At 29.7% G+C, this 18,522-nt stretch overlaps 2 protein-coding genes across 3 annotated transcripts in view; both read left to right on the forward strand.

Annotated features, from left to right (window-relative positions):
* Positions 1–18,522, forward strand: part of LOC111633311 (twitchin-like) — a 66,767-nt gene that overhangs the window by 40,605 nt on the left and 7,640 nt on the right. Inside the window, 38 exon segments of the mRNA XM_023377854.1 lie at positions 181–257; positions 368–485; positions 567–739; positions 814–859; positions 1,920–2,041; positions 2,162–2,200; positions 2,283–2,348; positions 2,617–2,818; positions 2,898–3,039; positions 3,137–3,336; positions 3,419–3,571; positions 3,649–3,694; positions 3,788–3,868; positions 3,959–4,019; positions 4,231–4,348; positions 4,430–4,602; positions 4,677–4,722; positions 4,842–4,986; positions 5,058–5,235; positions 10,900–11,361; positions 11,441–11,583; positions 11,659–11,815; positions 11,889–12,008; positions 12,089–12,286; positions 12,384–12,497; positions 12,566–12,759; positions 13,570–13,778; positions 13,858–13,999; positions 14,097–14,296; positions 14,379–14,531; positions 14,609–14,654; positions 14,748–14,828; positions 14,919–15,024; positions 15,191–15,308; positions 15,390–15,562; positions 15,637–15,682; positions 15,802–15,946; positions 16,018–16,195. Of these exon segments, the coding sequence (XP_023233622.1) occupies positions 181–257; positions 368–485; positions 567–739; positions 814–859; positions 1,920–2,041; positions 2,162–2,200; positions 2,283–2,348; positions 2,617–2,818; positions 2,898–3,039; positions 3,137–3,336; positions 3,419–3,571; positions 3,649–3,694; positions 3,788–3,868; positions 3,959–4,019; positions 4,231–4,348; positions 4,430–4,602; positions 4,677–4,722; positions 4,842–4,986; positions 5,058–5,235; positions 10,900–11,361; positions 11,441–11,583; positions 11,659–11,815; positions 11,889–12,008; positions 12,089–12,286; positions 12,384–12,497; positions 12,566–12,759; positions 13,570–13,778; positions 13,858–13,999; positions 14,097–14,296; positions 14,379–14,531; positions 14,609–14,654; positions 14,748–14,828; positions 14,919–15,024; positions 15,191–15,308; positions 15,390–15,562; positions 15,637–15,682; positions 15,802–15,946; positions 16,018–16,195 (5,171 nt within the window).
* Positions 1,920–13,417, forward strand: LOC111633308 (myosin light chain kinase, smooth muscle-like). 2 transcript variants are annotated; one of them, XM_023377846.1, is made up of 24 exons: positions 1,920–2,041; positions 2,162–2,200; positions 2,283–2,348; positions 2,420–2,513; positions 2,615–2,818; positions 2,898–3,039; positions 3,137–3,336; positions 3,419–3,571; positions 3,649–3,694; positions 3,788–3,868; positions 3,959–4,064; positions 4,231–4,348; positions 4,430–4,602; positions 4,677–4,722; positions 4,842–4,986; positions 5,058–5,235; positions 10,900–11,361; positions 11,441–11,583; positions 11,659–11,815; positions 11,889–12,008; positions 12,089–12,286; positions 12,384–12,497; positions 12,566–12,787; positions 12,862–13,417. In XM_023377846.1, exons 5-23 carry the CDS (start codon positions 2,736–2,738, stop codon positions 12,763–12,765), a joined length of 2,865 nt encoding a protein of 954 aa, XP_023233614.1. In that variant the 5' UTR covers positions 1,920–2,041; positions 2,162–2,200; positions 2,283–2,348; positions 2,420–2,513; positions 2,615–2,735; the 3' UTR covers positions 12,766–12,787; positions 12,862–13,417. The 2 variants fall into 2 exon arrangements, with proteins under 2 accessions (XP_023233614.1, XP_023233613.1); XM_023377845.1 differs by lacking the exons at positions 1,920–2,041; positions 2,162–2,200; positions 2,283–2,348 and having other exon boundaries at positions 2,426–2,513; positions 12,566–12,782.

Consider the following 18,522-nt stretch of genomic DNA (forward strand, 5'->3'; position numbering starts at 1 on the left):
CCCCATACGATTACATGTAAAACCAAATAATTCGTTCCAACACGAAAAACACACTCAAATTAAAGCTAAGTAGTACATTAAAAAAATAACTATAGTAAGGAAAACACTGAAAAATGCGTTTTGTAGTTGTAAATGTATAAATTACCATAATAGAATAATAATTGATTTTAAAAAATATAGTTTTATTTGTACTTTACCTTCAAGTGCAACCAATAAATTAGGTGAAGATGAAACTACATGTCATGTTATAATGGAAGGTAAGAATAACATTTGTAATCAAAGATTTTTAAGTTACTAGATAAAATAATTAATTCAAATTTAGAATTTTGAACATTTAAGTTATTAATGTTTATATGTTTCTAAATAGATCGCAGACAGGCTGCACCGAGGTTTGTGATTCGTCCTCAGAGTACTTTCTCTTATGAAGGACAAAGTGCAAAATTCTATTGCCGTGTTATTGCTGCAGCCCCAGCTACAGTGACTTGGTATTATAAATCATCAAAATAATTTAACTGTGAAGTATTAAATAATTTTTCTAAATATGAAACTTTTTTTTCAAATCTTAGGTATCGTGATGGATATGAATTACGCCAAAGTGTTAAATATATGAAACGTTACCAAGAGAATGATTATTACTTTATTCTAAATCGGTGCAAAGTTGATGACCGAGGTGAATACATCATTCGTGCAGAAAACAGTTATGGATTTAGAGAAGAACCAGTATTCCTTAATGTACAAAGTAAGTTTTAATTAATATTTTAATCCAGTTAGTTAACAATAGATGTTATACATGTTTATTTTCTTGTAATTTAGGTGTTCCAAGAGAAATTCCACATATTGTTTTAGATGAACCAATCAGGTAATTGAATTTTNTCAATTTAAGTAGTTGTTTCTCTATTTGTTACTGTAAACAAACTAGCATGCATTAATTTCATTCAAACTTACTTTAAATTTAATAGATTTAATAACGAGTTATATAAATAATTTAAATTTCGTAAGGTAGAAAACTATGTTTTAAGAAAATTATATATATATACATATATATAAAAATATAACAAAAATATATTGGTGTACCACCACAATAGTTTAGGGAGCATTCTCTTGGCAAGGTCTAGGGCTATTGGTTATCATTCCACAATTCATTAATGGTGAACAATACAGGGACCTGTTAAGTGATCATCTGTATTTGTATCTCCAGGCAGTGTTTCATGAGAATGTTGCCATGTTTCAACATGACAACACAACATGATGATGCACTGCGACATCAGGTGAAGCTCATCCAGGAATTAGTTGAAGGAACACGACAATAAATTCCAAACAAGACACCAGACTGACTCCCAAAAGCACCAGACTGAAATGCTATTGAACAGGTTTGAGATATGTTGGAACATATGATGTTGGAACATATGAAATGCTATTGGACAGGTTTGAGATATGTTGGAACATATGATGTTGGAACATATAAAATGCTATTGTACAGGTTTGAGATATGTTGGAACATATGATGAGGTTATCTACTCCTCTGTGAAGTGTGCACCAACTGACAAAACTGCTTGAGCAGGCATGAATCCAGTTAAGAATAGAGGATGTTCGGCATATGTAGAGTCCATGCCTAGGATTTGCAAGCCATGATTGCCCAGAAAGTTGGACTAATCTATTATTAGGCAGGTGTTTCTAATGTTCAGTATATATATGAAATTAGATCAATTTATTTTTATGCTTTTTAAGAAAACTTCTATATATTTGATAAAAGAATATAATTTTGTTTTATCTAATTATATATTTGCAACATTTATTCATAAAACTTACCCAAATTGCAAGTATGTTATTTATTATTAATTTGTATTTTAATTTTACTTGTGCACTTGTACCTTTATATAAATTAATTATCTAAATATTAAATAAATTATATTTTTTAGATTCCTTCATCATCTTGTTACTGGATTGAATCCTGGAAAAGACTATCAGTTTAGGATCTATGCTGAAAATATTTATGGAAGAAGTGAACCCAGCGAAGCCACTCAGATAGTCACAACCAAACGTATGATCTTTTTACATTAATTAAAGATTTAAAATTGATTATAAAGACTAAACTCTTTATAATCAATTTTATATCTTTAATTAAATAATTCCTAACATAATAAACTGTTAACTTTTACAGCATCAACTAAAGAAAGGATAAAAAGGAAAAATTATACATGTAAGTATTAAAAAAATGAATATAAAATAAAGTGAACTTATGTTAAAAATATTAATTTATTTAATATTTATCAAATTTTTAGTGGATTCTCAAGGACGCCGCATTCGTGGACGATCAGAGGGAAAAGTATCAAATTATGATCAATATGGTAAATATCCAACTTTCAAAAATTTTTAAAAACTTCTAAAAATAAAAATTATTTAATATTTTACATTTTAGTGTTTGATATTAATGAAAAATACATACCGCAACCTGTTGATGTTAAGACGTCTAGTGTTTATGATTACTATGACATTTTGGAAGAAATTGGAACGTATGTTTAATGGTTTTATTTATTTAATATAGTATATTCACATTTTATATTTTTATAGCAAAAATTTAACGCATAAAAATTTGTAAAATAAAAATTTTTAGAGGTGCTTTTGGTGTTGTTCATCGATGCCGAGAGAGACGCACAGGCAATATATTTGCTGCAAAATTCATTCCAGTAACTCATCCAGTTGAAAAATCTATAATTAGGAAAGAAATTGATATAATGAATATGCTTCATCATCCAAAATTAATTCGTTTACATGATGCCTTTGAAGATGAAGATGAAATGGTTCTTATTTATGAATTGTAAGTTGTGAATGAAATTTGTAATATAATAATAAATAATTTTATGAAATGTATAATTTAAAATTTATTTTAAATTTAGTATGTCTGGTGGAGAACTTTTTGAACGTATCACAGCAGAAGATTATAAAATGTCAGAAGCTGAAGTTATCAATTACATGAGGCAATTGTGTGAAGGTGTAAAACATATGCATGAGAAGAACATCATACATTTAGATATCAAGGTTGAAATATCTTTTTTTATGATGCTATTAAAATATTTTCCCAAAAAATTAAAATAATGAAATTTAAGAATTGCTAATTAAATATTTTTCATTTTAGCCTGAAAATATCATGTGCCAGACAAAGACAGGAAACAATATCAAATTAATTGATTTTGGTTTGGCTACAAAATTGGATCCTAATGAAGTTGTACGTATATCTACGGGAACTGCTGAATTTGCTGCACCTGAAATAGTTGATCGAGAACCTGTTGGTTTCTATACAGATATGTGGGCAATTGGTGTTCTTGCATACGTGCTGTAAGTTATTTATTTAATACTTAATAATTATTTAAAATTATCGTTTTGATTTTTATGTAAATTTATACATTTTTATATTTAGTCTTAGTGGTCTCTCACCATTTGCCGGAGAAAATGATATAGAAACATTGAAAAATGTCAGAGCATGTGATTGGGACTTTGATGATGAAGCATTTGCTAATGTTTCAGACTCAGCTAAAGATTTCATACGTCGATTATTAACTCGAAATAAGGAGTAAGTTAGCAGGAAAATTTTTCTTGTTTATTTTGAGTTAAAAAGATTTAGAAATTAATTATATATTTATTTTATAGAAAGCGTTTGACAGCTCATGAATGCTTAGCTCATCCATGGCTAATGGTATGTATAGATAAGAAAGAATATATATTTGATGATTATGAATATTTGTTACTATTTATATTATTTAACATTTTACTTTATTTTTATTTTTAGGGTGATATTAGTGCTGCTCCTACTACTTCCATACCGTCAAAGAGATATATCAAAATACGAGATCGCATTCGTGCCAAATATGTGAGTATTAACTCATTGTTACAAAGAAAATATTATCATTAATTTGTAGATATTCTAAATAATTATTTGATTGTAAAACTGACTTTTCAGGGAGATTACTGGTTCAACTGTTTACTTCCTATTGGCCACATTGCCAATTACAGTTCACTTCGTAAACTTCATGAGGAAAAATATAACATTCATGAATTTTATTTTGGTAAATAATCCAATTTTAAAAAATTAAACAAACTACAAAATTTTTATATATCTTAACTGTAAAATTTTATTTTTTTTTTAAATAATTAAGTTACTAGATAAAATAATTAATTCAAATTTAGAATTTTGAACATTTAAGTTATTAATGTTTATATGTTTCTAAATAGATCGCAGACAGGCTGCACCGAGGTTTGTGATTCGTCCTCAGAGTACTTTCTCTTATGAAGGACAAAGTGCAAAATTCTATTGCCGTGTTATTGCTGCAGCCCCAGCTACAGTGACTTGGTATTATAAATCATCAAAATAATTTAACTGTGAAGTATTAAATAATTTTTCTAAATATGAAACTTTTTTTTCAAATCTTAGGTATCGTGATGGATATGAATTACGCCAAAGTGTTAAATATATGAAACGTTACCAAGAGAATGATTATTACTTTATTCTAAATCGGTGCAAAGTTGATGACCGAGGTGAATACATCATTCGTGCAGAAAACAGTTATGGATTTAGAGAAGAACCAGTATTCCTTAATGTACAAAGTAAGTTTTAATTAATATTTTAATCCAGTTAGTTAACAATAGATGTTATACATGTTTATTTTCTTGTAATTTAGGTGTTCCAAGAGAAATTCCACATATTGTTTTAGATGAACCAATCAGGTAATTGAATTTTTATTAAACAAAAATAATAACTTACAATTAAAATTCTACATATTCTTTTAGATTAATCAAATAGCTAATTGTATTTTAATAAAAATATCAAACAAATGATTTTACAGGAGGAGATATCCACCTCTAAAGAAATTATGGGAAGAACCAGTTGATTCCGCTCCTTGTTTCACATTCCATCTCCGTACTCGTGTCATTCAAGTTGGTATTGGTGTCAAACTTTTATGTTGTCTGTCTGGAAAACCTACACCAGAGGTAACCTTTAGAAAATTAATTAATTATTTATCTATTTCATAATAAATAAAAAATACATGTTTGTATTTTAGATAAAATGGTTTAAAGATGGCAGGGAGATCAATAAATATGATTACAATGTGACTCACTCAGATGGGGTTGTTATTCTTGAAATATTATCTTGTACAATGGAAGATGCAGGAACGTATGTATGTCGTGCAACCAATAAATTAGGTGAAGATGAAACTACATGTCATGTTATAATGGAAGGTAAGAATAACATTTGTAATCAAAGATTTTAAAACTATAATTAATTCTAAAGATTATTTTTCATTGTATTTTCATATTTATTCCTTAATAGTCTGTTTTCTCATTACTATAAAATATAAAAACTTAAATTAGTAATGCAAATTATTAAAGTTATATATAATTGTCTGCATGTGATAAATTAAGCTATTAACATTAAAGATAAAACAGCAATTTCTATTATAATTCAGGTTAACGACATGAAAAAATAATTTTATAGTTTGGTACAGTGGAACCCCGGTTAACGAACGTCCTGGTTAACGACCAAATTGGTTAACGGACTTTTATTTTGCAAAAATTTTGTCTCGGATAACGAACAAAATTCGGATAATGAATGTAACGGTATTTTGTGTCAAATTTTAGTTGGTGTTAGGCATGCGCGAGTTAAGCATTGCTTTTCCGAGTGTTTGTGCTATACTTCTTTTTTCAGTTTTGTGATTTATATATTTAATCACTATGGCATCCAAGAAAGAAAAAAGTCATAGTGGCAATATGAACGACAATGCTCTATCGCATTTGAGAAAAATTTTGATTAAAAGAGTAAGACAATCAACTTTAGATCAATTTCTTGTTCCTTACGGAAAGAGTTTGTTTGTTTGTTTGTTAAGTTATGGCAACGCAACACTTGGGCAATCTGCCTAGGGGGAATGCCTTCTAAGAGGTGTTTTTAAGGGAAACTGGCCCCTATTTAGGCGTTACAGACTGGAGAAAACCCAGAAAACTCCACGTGGCCAGCCCGTCTGAGCAAAATGCGAACCCACGAACGAACTCCCCGTGTTTAGGGTACGGAGAATGTTTAGCCACTGGTGGGCTTTCCTACCAAAAGAGACTTCGACTTGAAGAATCTTCCAATGAAGTGCTACCCATTATTTTTTGGAGGCGATTCCCCTTCTAAGCATTAAGGTTCGTATATCTCCACTTTTCTGCCACCAACTACAACAAATGAAGGTATGTACAGTGCTAGTTTATTAAACAAAGTTTACATGTTTGTTGCTGTAATGATAGATACTACATTTTCCTACATTTTCATCAAAGAAAATCTACTGTATATTACAAATAAAATCACAAAAATTTTGGAGACTAGAACAGATTAATTGCATTAGCATTAATTTCTGTGGGAAAAATTGCTTCAGTTAACGAACAGAGTCGCGGAATGGATTAAGTTTGTTAACCGGGGTTCCACTGTATTTTTGAAACCGTGCCAGTAATTTTTAGTAATTCGAACACAAATCAATTATTGTATTTATTCAGACACTTGGCAAATCTCATCATTAAATTTTATTCAATTTTATAGTTATTTTTAAATTTATTAATTCTCTATCAACTATTTATTCATCTAATTATTGAGTGATAAACTTTATTGTGTTCAATATTAAGTCAGAATAAAGTGGCAAATAAAGAAGATTCTTTGCAGGGCATGAGTTTGTTCGCTTGTTGCATAGTAGTGAGCAACTGTGAATCTGCAGGTTTCAGGAAAGTGATCAATTTAACAATTAAAATGCTTAATGCCTATTTATGTATTGTGCAAACTGTATTTTCTAAAATTTATTTATTTCTACAAGATATCAAAAACATTAAGGAAAATATTACCAATTTTAGTTGTAATGCAGGTTTTGGGAGAGCAACTCTGACCTATATTATAAAACAAATACTTAATAAAACATCTAACACCTTATAATGCTGAGAATATTTATTAAATCACAAACGTTTTCAACCTAATGGAATAGGCCATCATCGGTGACTGGCTACCGAACGAATTTGAAAATTGTGTTAAAATGGAACTTTCAAACATTATAAATTCAAACTTAAAATGAAAAATAAATTAGCCAACCAATGTAAAAAATAACTATACAGTGGTACCTCAGGATACAAAATTAATCCGTTCCGAAACTGAGAGATATCATGAAAATGTCATAAGGTGAATCATTTTTCCTCATACGATTACATGCAAAACCAAATAATTCATCCAACACGAAAAACACACTCAAATTAAAGCTAAGTAGTACATTAAAAAAATAACTATAGTAAGGAAAACACTGAAAAATGCGTTTTGTAGTTGTAAATGTATAAATTACCATAATAGAATAATAATTGATTTTAAAAAATATAGTTTTATTTGTACTTTACCTTCAAGGATAAACGACGGTGGAGGTGTAAATTGGTGGTGGAAGAGAGGGAGAAGGGAAATGATACTAAAACTTAACTTACATAACATAATGTAACAATAATTTAACGTAGAAAAGATAAAAAAAATNATTAATATCTACATAAATCAACCCCTACTGTTTTTTTTTTTTTTTTATTCACTGCTTTTTGCTTTCTTTCCTTCACTTCCACCAGCACTTTCACTGGATAGAGGTCGTTTCATACAATATCTATCCAAAGAGGTTTGGCTTTGCTTACTTTTTAAAACGTTTCTAAAATGACTTTGGTAAATGTCATTACTCCGAGCAGCAAATACGGCCAGTGTGAACCTTTTTGGGATGTTTGTTTTCAATAAAATCAGTCACTTTCTGATAATACCACAAGATTTCCTTTATCGAGCGAGATCCTTCCACGATGAAGCAAACACGCAAACTGAGACCAATGAACAGAAGTGAATAAAAAATGGTGCTGCAAACTAATGTAACGTCGTATGGTGAGTTTTTGTTCGTATCGTGGAGTAAAAACATGTTGGAATTTCATGTCGTATCCTGAAAATTTCGTATGCTGGGGCGTTCGTATCCTGAGGTACCACAGTACTAAATACATTGAAGTCATATTAATATAAATAATAAAATAAGGTGATAAATTATTTTTTACATTGGTTGGCTAATTTATTTGAGCTTGAAAGTGGCACAGGAATAGAGCAGCTTTCTTTTCTTTTTTTTTTTTTTTTTTTTTGTCTAAATGAAATATTGGTATGTGGAATATTTCCTTTCTTAATAAAAAGCAATTTTAAATATTTTATTTTTCTGTTAATAAAAATAACATTAATTTATGAAGATAGGAATCACTACAGACCCTAAGTTTTCTCTGGGAAAAATTTCCTGCTTCCCTTCTTGATCATCCTGTCAATGACAATGAATAAGAAAAATTTCTCATTGTCAGGTTTTGAATGAATATATAAATATAAGGTGTACCTCTTGTGTACAGTATTTGTTTCTACTTCCAATTTTTGTTGTATAGTATAAAATAAAAATATGAAAATCTCCACACCATTCTTACGTTTCCAGCAAACACATTTATTAAGAACACAAATGTTTATGGCATGTTTCATAAACCTGCATTAGGTTTCCAATCTAGCTTCAATTTGATAATGTTCAAAATTGGAATGTTACTCGATAAGTAATGCTATTTAATTTTTTACAATATAGAACTGTGGTGTATCCCATCATGTATATATCTTATTAATCTTTTAAGTTATCCGTAATTTCTTTATCTACATAATTAACCCGCACTATTTTTCCTTGTTCAACTCTCCCAACCTATGTGCATTTTCTGACAAGTTTTGGGCTTGAAGGGGTTTTTAACCTATGTCATAGAGTAAGAGGATTTTTGTTGGGAGAGGGTCGAAAAAGAAAGGGGTAAGGAGTGAGATGCAGGGCGACGAGGAAGGAACCCAAGGGAGACTCAGTCAACAGAGATTCAGAGAAGTTGTGTTAAAGAACTGGTACTATCGAGATATAAAGGAAGATTTGTAGATGGATATTTCATCTCATTGAAAGGTGTCCACATGGTCAGGTTGTATCCTCTCAATTAACTGTGATAGACATCGCAAATTGCCCAACTCACTAGACAAAGAAAAGTGATCCCCTTCTAACATAATCTTCCTATCTTCTTTCTCTAACCTAAGTAACATTAGTTTTAGTTTAATTTAAGTTAATTTTAATTAGCAACATAAGACGATTCAAACAGATTGTGAACTGGCCAGTTTCGGGACTCGCACATGTAATTAGATCTATACGTCAAACATTGTTAATGAGGAGAAATAAACGGTTAAAATTCTGTATTTTAAAAAGGTAATGTAGAATATTATGGATGGTTTTGAGATCTGTAATTTAAGTTGACTGGAAATAAATAGATACCATTATTGTATATTTGAAATACGTGATAATCCATAGTGTATTATTTATTGTGGCTGTACGCCATACATTTGTATATATATTTTATTTTTATTTTATAGTTTTATTATTACTTCCATGTTCTATTCTTCCCTTCCTTTTTCTTTGTTCTATTGTTTTTCTTCTCTGGAATGTTCCTTTTCGAAATTCTTTTCCTTATTTTGTCATAAAAAATCCCCTAGAACAAAGAAAGGGTGTGCAACCCCTTAGGGGATGGATACGAAAGGAGAGGGTAGATGGAATTCGGAAAGTGAGAAGGTGATGAGACAAGTTTCTGGTGCATTTTTGGCAGCGTACAGAAGGGACAAAGAGTTTCAGAGATGGACTAAGGATATTTGTGATAGATTCAGGATATTTGACTGTGAACTATTGAATCCAAATCGCTGAAAAGTGATTGAACTAGGAGAGAAAGAATTCCCTTTTTTATTTTTGTATGACCCTCGCTAAGGACATTATAAAAGAGACCAATTTCGAAGACCTCAAAGACCAATACTGGGTACCTCTTTCCAATTTCCTACACTTCCTTTCCTGTCCCTTATTCTCCTACTTTAGCTTAATATTAGTTTTAATTTCTTTTTGTTAGTTGTACTCGTGATAGTTTAATATTAGTGTAAGATTAGTTTTAGTAATCCTCCCTGGTTGTGTAGTGTAAGCCAAGATGTTGAATGTATAGTATTATTCGGTTGTACGATTATTTCCATCTGTCAGAATAGAAATCTACTGGCATCCTAAAACAACCTGTAGTTTATTTTATTTTATTTTTTTTGGGGGGCTTTAATTAAAGTTTCCTTTTTTCTAAACCATCACAAAAAAAAACCTTTTTTTTTTATAAGTGTTGTATTCGTTTGTTTGTGACGGTTTATTACTCACTACAGTGTTAATATTTAGAAGACGTTTACTTTGAGTTTCCTTTTCTTTTTGGTTTTATCAAAAATTGGAGTTGTGTTCTTTTTCTTGAAAGAAAAAACCTATTTCACATTATATAATGTGGTTCTCATTAACTCGTCACACCACAGAACATCCCATATTTCTCATGCATTTGTGATTATTATTTCTACAAGATATCAAAAACATTAAGGAAAATATTACCAATTCTTATGGTAAAAATGCATATTTCTCATACAAATGCATGAGAAATATGGGATGTTCTATATTGTAAAAAATTAAATAGCATTACTTATTGAGTAACATTCCAATTTTGAACATTATCAAATTGAAACTAGATTGGAAACCTAATGCAGGTTTATGAAACGTACCAAAAACATGTGTGTTCTTAATAAATGTGTTTGCTGGAAATGCAAGGATGGTATGGAGATGTTCATATTAATCATAATGTTCATTGCTTTCAAAATAAAAATACATTGGGAGAGGAACAAATTGCCAGTACAAAATTATTGTTTCCTCTGTCCTATATGGATCTCCACTGGTGATTTCATAATTGTAATCAAAGTTAATTAAACTGACTTTACAATACTATTAAATTTATTACAGCATATTTATATTACATTATTCCATTTTTATTTAGATCGGCGAGGACCACCATCTTTAAAATCTCCAGTTGTTGTCAGCCCCATTCCGCCATCTCCTTCACCTAGACCATCTCCTTATGCCTATGATACTTACAGTCGAGATTATTCTTCTTCACATGCATATAGTCACACTAGTGACTATGTTTCTCACAAACAGTCTAGCTATTCATCTGCATACTCATCAACTAAAATATCCTCTCAATCTTATAGTTCTACTAAGATTTCTAGTAGATCTGACTATCTTAGTACAAGATATACTCCATCTCCAAGAGCATCACCTGCAAGAAGTTTAAGGTTAGACTCTCCTTCTAGAGCTATGAGATCCTCTCCTGCACGATCCTACGGAACCTCTCTTCGGCCAGAAACTCCAACTAAAAGAACACAAAAACCATATGGAGCTTCTAAAAAAGAACCATCAAGTCCTCAGAGATCAAGAACTGCTACTAAAGAATTAGAAAGTATGTAACATTAATATTAACAATTTACTAAAATATTATTATTTTATATAATTGAAACGTTTATCAAATTTTGATTTAGTACCAGATGATGTTGAAATGACTGCACCATCCTTTAAAGAACAATTGAAAGACACTAAAATTAAAGATGGTGAATCTTTAACTTTAAAATGTGTAGTATCTGGTATTCCTGAACCTCAAGTAGAATGGTTAAAGAATGGAGAGGTATTTTTAGTTTTAAATAATATTATAATTAAATACAGTATTATTTAAACTAATTATTTATGTATTCTTTTATAGAAATTATTTTCATCAGATATAATAGATCTAAAGTATAAAAATAATGTGGCTATGCTTAGTATTGGTGAAGTGTTCCCAGAAGACGATGGTGATTATGTATGCAGAGCAACAAATTCTTTAGGAACAGCCGCTACAAAATGCAAACTCACTGTTTTACGTATGTTTATTATTTATTCTAATTATTATTCTTAAAAAGTTTTGAAAATTAATCATATAAATTTAAAATTTAGCAATGGATCCAGTGGAAGCTGCTTCAAAAGCTGGATTCAAGCCTCCAAGAATATCACAACATCTAAAGAGTATGGTAGTTAAAGATGGGGATTCAGTAACTTTACAATGCACAATTACATGTTAGTCAAATATTTTTGATTTAATTTTTTTTTTGTTTGTTCCCTAGAATATTTTTTAACAGAAAAATTATATATTTCAGGTCCAAACACATTTGATGTGGTTTGGCTTCATAATGACAGAGAAATTAAACCTAGTAACGACTTCCAATATAAAACAGAAGGAGATGCTTATAAACTAATAATAGGAGAAATTTTTCCTGAAGATGGAGGAATTTATACTTGTGAGGCATTTAATGATGTTGGAGATGCATTTAGTAGTTGTACATTAATTGTAACAGGTATGTGGTCATTTAATTATTAATGCAAGCATACTGAAAATTATTATATTATATTCTTTATTGAAACCATAAACAATACTTTTGTATTGTTATATAGTACCCAATGAACCAGTTAAAGGACCAGGTTTTGTAAAGTTTCCTGAATCTGTGACAATTCACAAAGGACAATCAGTGACATTTTCAGCTGAAACTGAAAAAGATGCTAAGAAAGGTTAGACTAATTTTTATTTCAACCATATCAATTTTATATCTATATATATAAATATTTTCTTTCTGCAGTAACTTGGATGAAAGATGGTAACCCAATAGATACAAGTAGTACCCACCATCAGTTTAGTCACAAAGGTCGAAAATGTTCCCTTACCATACCTAATGCTATCGACACAAATATTGGTCAGTACACCTTAGTGGTATCTGATGGAAAAGATGAATGTGCCGCAACATTCTCGTTAAATGTTCTAACGGAAGGGGACGTCTGAGTGTAATTCTAGTCTATGTAAGGTATGAAATTATGCAATCATTAGTATAATTTCATAAAATATTTAATAAATAATTCTATTTAAAAAATTTTTCAGGATGAAAAATAAAATAATGGTCAGCCACTCACATTTGCTAATTTCCCAAGAATTATTTCAAGAGCATGCTGACATCATTTTTTGTTGTTTCTCAATTTGTAAAAATCTTGGAATCTGTCATTATATGTTATATGTTTGGGAGCAGTTACAATCATTTATGTTTGAAATTTGCAAAAATTTATTAAATGACCAATAAGGGGGACAATTATCAATATATGTTTATCTATCCCAAGAGCCTAAAATATTTTATTCTGTCTACAAGGTTGTGTACATGTCTTTCCAACTTATAGAGTATTTTTTTTTTTGTAGCTTTTGTCCCCCTCGATAAATAAATAAAAAAAAAGAAAACAAAGCTTTTATTGGGAGACAAGCAGGTTTCTAGAAGTATCAAACTACAACATTCAAAAATTTGTGATTTATCATTGTATCCCACGACCTGAGGGAACTACAAACCTGTTTGCCTTCGAAAAACAGTCAGATGTCACTGTGGACTTGTATGTAGACCTGTAGTGTGACTTGACTGATGTGAATAAAGTTGCTTATATATAAAATTTCATTGTTGTAATTGTTGTTATTAAAAAACCATAAAATTCAAATTGATTTATCAATCATTCGATCACATGCAACAAAAGCAAAAATAACATCACAACATTAAAAACTGTATAATACAAATTCAAATTANGCATAAAAATTTGTAAAATAAAAATTTTTAGAGGTGCTTTTGGTGTTGTTCATCGATGCCGAGAGAGACGCACAGGCAATATATTTGCTGCAAAATTCATTCCAGTAACTCATCCAGTTGAAAAATCTATAATTAGGAAAGAAATTGATATAATGAATATGCTTCATCATCCAAAATTAATTCGTTTACATGATGCCTTTGAAGATGAAGATGAAATGGTTCTTATTTATGAATTGTAAGTTGTGAATGAAATTTGTAATATAATAATAAATAATTTTATGAAATGTATAATTTAAAATTTATTTTAAATTTAGTATGTCTGGTGGAGAACTTTTTGAACGTATCACAGCAGAAGATTATAAAATGTCAGAAGCTGAAGTTATCAATTACATGAGGCAATTGTGTGAAGGTGTAAAACATATGCATGAGAAGAACATCATACATTTAGATATCAAGGTTGAAATATCTTTTTTTATGATGCTATTAAAATATTTTCCCAAAAAATTAAAATAATGAAATTTAAGAATTGCTAATTAAATATTTTTCATTTTAGCCTGAAAATATCATGTGCCAGACAAAGACAGGAAACAATATCAAATTAATTGATTTTGGTTTGGCTACAAAATTGGATCCTAATGAAGTTGTACGTATATCTACGGGAACTGCTGAATTTGCTGCACCTGAAATAGTTGATCGAGAACCTGTTGGTTTCTATACAGATATGTGGGCAATTGGTGTTCTTGCATACGTGCTGTAAGTTATTTATTTAATACTTAATAATTATTTAAAATTATCGTTTTGATTTTTATGTAAATTTATACATTTTTATATTTAGTCTTAGTGGTCTCTCACCATTTGCCGGAGAAAATGATATAGAAACATTGAAAAATGTCAGAGCATGTGATTGGGACTTTGATGATGAAGCATTTGCTAATGTTTCAGACTCAGCTAAAGATTTCATACGTCGATTATTAACTCGAAATAAGGAGTAAGTTAGCAGGAAAATTTTTCTTGTTTATTTTGAGTTAAAAAGATTTAGAAATTAATTATATATTTATTTTATAGAAAGCGTTTGACAGCTCATGAATGCTTAGCTCATCCATGGCTAATGGTATGTATAGATAAGAAAGAATATATATTTGATGATTATGAATATTTGTTACTATTTATATTATTTAACATTTTACTTTATTTTTATTTTTAGGGTGATATTAGTGCTGCTCCTACTACTTCCATACCGTCAAAGAGATATATCAAAATACGAGATCGCATTCGTGCCAAATATGTGAGTATTAACTCATTGTTACAAAGAAAATATTATCATTAATTTGTAGATATTCTAAATAATTATTTGATTGTAAAACTGACTTTTCAGGGAGATTACTGGTTCAACTGTTTACTTCCTATTGGCCACATTGCCAATTACAGTTCACTTCGTAAACTTCATGAGGAAAAATATAACATTCATGAATTTTATTTTGGTAAATAATCCAATTTTAAAAAATTAAACAAACTACAAAATTTTTATATATCTTAACTGTAAAATTTTATTTTTTTTTTAAATAATTAAGTTACTAGATAAAATAATTAATTCAAATTTAGAATTTTGAACATTTAAGTTATTAATGTTTATATGTTTCTAAATAGATCGCAGACAGGCTGCACCGAGGTTTGTGATTCGTCCTCAGAGTACTTTCTCTTATGAAGGACAAAGTGCAAAATTCTATTGCCGTGTTATTGCTGCAGCCCCAGCTACAGTGACTTGGTATTATAAATCATCAAAATAATTTAACTGTGAAGTATTAAATAATTTTTCTAAATATGAAACTTTTTTTTCAAATCTTAGGTATCGTGATGGATATGAATTACGCCAAAGTGTTAAATATATGAAACGTTACCAAGAGAATGATTATTACTTTATTCTAAATCGGTGCAAAGTTGATGACCGAGGTGAATACATCATTCGTGCAGAAAACAGTTATGGATTTAGAGAAGAACCAGTATTCCTTAATGTACAAAGTAAGTTTTAATTAATATTTTAATCCAGTTAGTTAACAATAGATGTTATACATGTTTATTTTCTTGTAATTTAGGTGTTCCAAGAGAAATTCCACATATTGTTTTAGATGAACCAATCAGGTAATTGAATTTTTATTAAACAAAAATAATAACTTACAATTAAAATTCTACATATTCTTTTAGATTAATCAAATAGCTAATTGTATTTTAATAAAAATATCAAACAAATGATTTTACAGGAGGAGATATCCACCTCTAAAGAAATTATGGGAAGAACCAGTTGATTCCGCTCCTTGTTTCACATTCCATCTCCGTACTCGTGTCATTCAAGTTGGTATTGGTGTCAAACTTTTATGTTGTCTGTCTGGAAAACCTACACCAGAGGTAACCTTTAGAAAATTAATTAATTATTTATCTATTTCATAATAAATAAAAAATACATGTTTGTATTTTAGATAAAATGGTTTAAAGATGGCAGGGAGATCAATAAATATGATTACAATGTGACTCACTCAGATGGGGTTGTTATTCTTGAAATATTATCTTGTACAATGGAAGATGCAGGAACGTATGTATGTCGTGCAACCAATAAATTAGGTGAAGATGAAACTACATGTCATGTTATAATGGAAGGTAAGAATAACATTTGTAATCAAAGATTTTAAAACTATAATTAATTCTAAAGATTATTTTTCATTGTATTTTCATATTTATTCCTTAATAGTCTGTTTTCTCATTACTATAAAATATAAAAACTTAAATTAGTAATGCAAATTATTAAAGTTATATATAATTGTCTGCATGTGATAAATTAAGCTATTAACATTAAAGATAAAACAGCAATTTCTATTATAATTCAGGTTAACGACATGAAAAAATAATTTTATAGTTTGGTACAGTGGAACCCCGGTTAACGAACGTCCTGGTTAACGACCAAATTGGTTAACGGACTTTTATTTTGCAAAAATTTTGTCTCGGATAACGAACAAAATTCGGATAATGAATGTAACGGTATTTTGTGTCAAATTTTAGTTGGTGTTAGGCATGCGCGAGTTAAGCATTGCTTTTCCGAGTGTTTGTGCTATACTTCTTTTTTCAGTTTTGTGATTTATATATTTAATCACTATGGCATCCAAGAAAGAAAAAAGTCATAGTGGCAATATGAACGACAATGCTCTATCGCATTTGAGAAAAATTTTGATTAAAAGAGTAAGACAATCAACTTTAGATCAATTTCTTGTTCCTTACGGAAAGAGTTTGTTTGTTTGTTTGTTAAGTTATGGCAACGCAACACTTGGGCAATCTGCCTAGGGGGAATGCCTTCTAAGAGGTGTTTTTAAGGGAAACTGGCCCCTATTTAGGCGTTACAGACTGGAGAAAACCCAGAAAACTCCACGTGGCCAGCCCGTCTGAGCAAAATGCGAACCCACGAACGAACTCCCCGTGTTTAGGGTACGGAGAATGTTTAGCCACTGGTGGGCTTTCCTACCAAAAGAGACTTCGACTTGAAGAATCTTCCAATGAAGTGCTACCCATTATTTTTTGGAGGCGATTCCCCTTCTAAGCATTAAGGTTCGTATATCTCCACTTTTCTGCCACCAACTACAACAAATGAAGGTATGTACAGTGCTAGTTTATTAAACAAAGTTTACATGTTTGTTGCTGTAATGATAGATACTACATTTTCCTACATTTTCATCAAAGAAAATCTACTGTATATTACAAATAAAATCACAAAAATTTTGGAGACTAGAACAGATTAATTGCATTAGCATTAATTTCTGTGGGAAAAATTGCTTCAGTTAACGAACAGAGTCGCGGAATGGATTAAGTTTGTTAACCGGGGTTCCACTGTATTTTTGAAACCGTGCCAGTAATTTTTAGTAATTCGAACACAAATCAATTATTGTATTTATTCAGACACTTGGCAAATCTCATCATTAAATTTTATTCAATTTTATAGTTATTTTTAAATTTATTAATTCTCTATCAACTATTTATTCATCTAATTATTGAGTGATAAACTTTATTGTGTTCAATATTAAGTCAGAATAAAGTGGCAAATAAAGAAGATTCTTTGCAGGGCATGAGTTTGTTCGCTTGTTGCATAGTAGTGAGCAACTGTGAATCTGCAGGTTTCAGGAAAGTGATCAATTTAACAATTAAAATGCTTAATGCCTATTTATGTATTGTGCAAACTGTATTTTCTAAAATTTATTTATTTCTACAAGATATCAAAAACATTAAGGAAAATATTACCAATTTTAGTTGTAATGCAGGTTTTGGGAGAGCAACTCTGACCTATATTATAAAACAAATACTTAATAAAACATCTAACACCTTATAATGCTGAGAATATTTATTAAATCACAAACGTTTTCAACCTAATGGAATAGGCCATCATCGGTGACTGGCTACCGAACGAATTTGAAAATTGTGTTAAAATGGAACTTTCAAACATTATAAATTCAAACTTAAAATGAAAAATAAATTAGCCAACCAATGTAAAAAATAACTATACAGTGGTACCTCAGGATACAAAATTAATCCGTTCCGAAACTGAGAGATATCATGAAAATGTCATAAGGTGAATCATTTTTCCTCATACGATTACATGCAAAACCAAATAATTCATCCAACACGAAAAACACACTCAAATTAAAGCTAAGTAGTACATTAAAAAAATAACTATAGTAAGGAAAACACTGAAAAATGCGTTTTGTAGTTGTAAATGTATAAATTACCATAATAGAATAATAATTGATTTTAAAAAATATAGTTTTATTTGTACTTTACCTTCAAGGATAAACGACGGTGGAGGTGTAAATTGGTGGTGGAAGAGAGGGAGAAGGGAAATGATACTAAAACTTAACTTACATAACATAATGTAACAATAATTTAACGTAGAAAAGATAAAAAAAATTAGTGTTGTTTTATATTTTTTTGTTTTAATTTTTATT

This window comes from Centruroides sculpturatus, unplaced genomic scaffold, assembly GCF_000671375.1.
Source record: "Centruroides sculpturatus isolate CEXI.00-Female unplaced genomic scaffold, Cexi_2.0 scaffold735, whole genome shotgun sequence".
NCBI lineage: Eukaryota > Metazoa > Arthropoda > Arachnida > Scorpiones > Buthidae > Centruroides > Centruroides sculpturatus.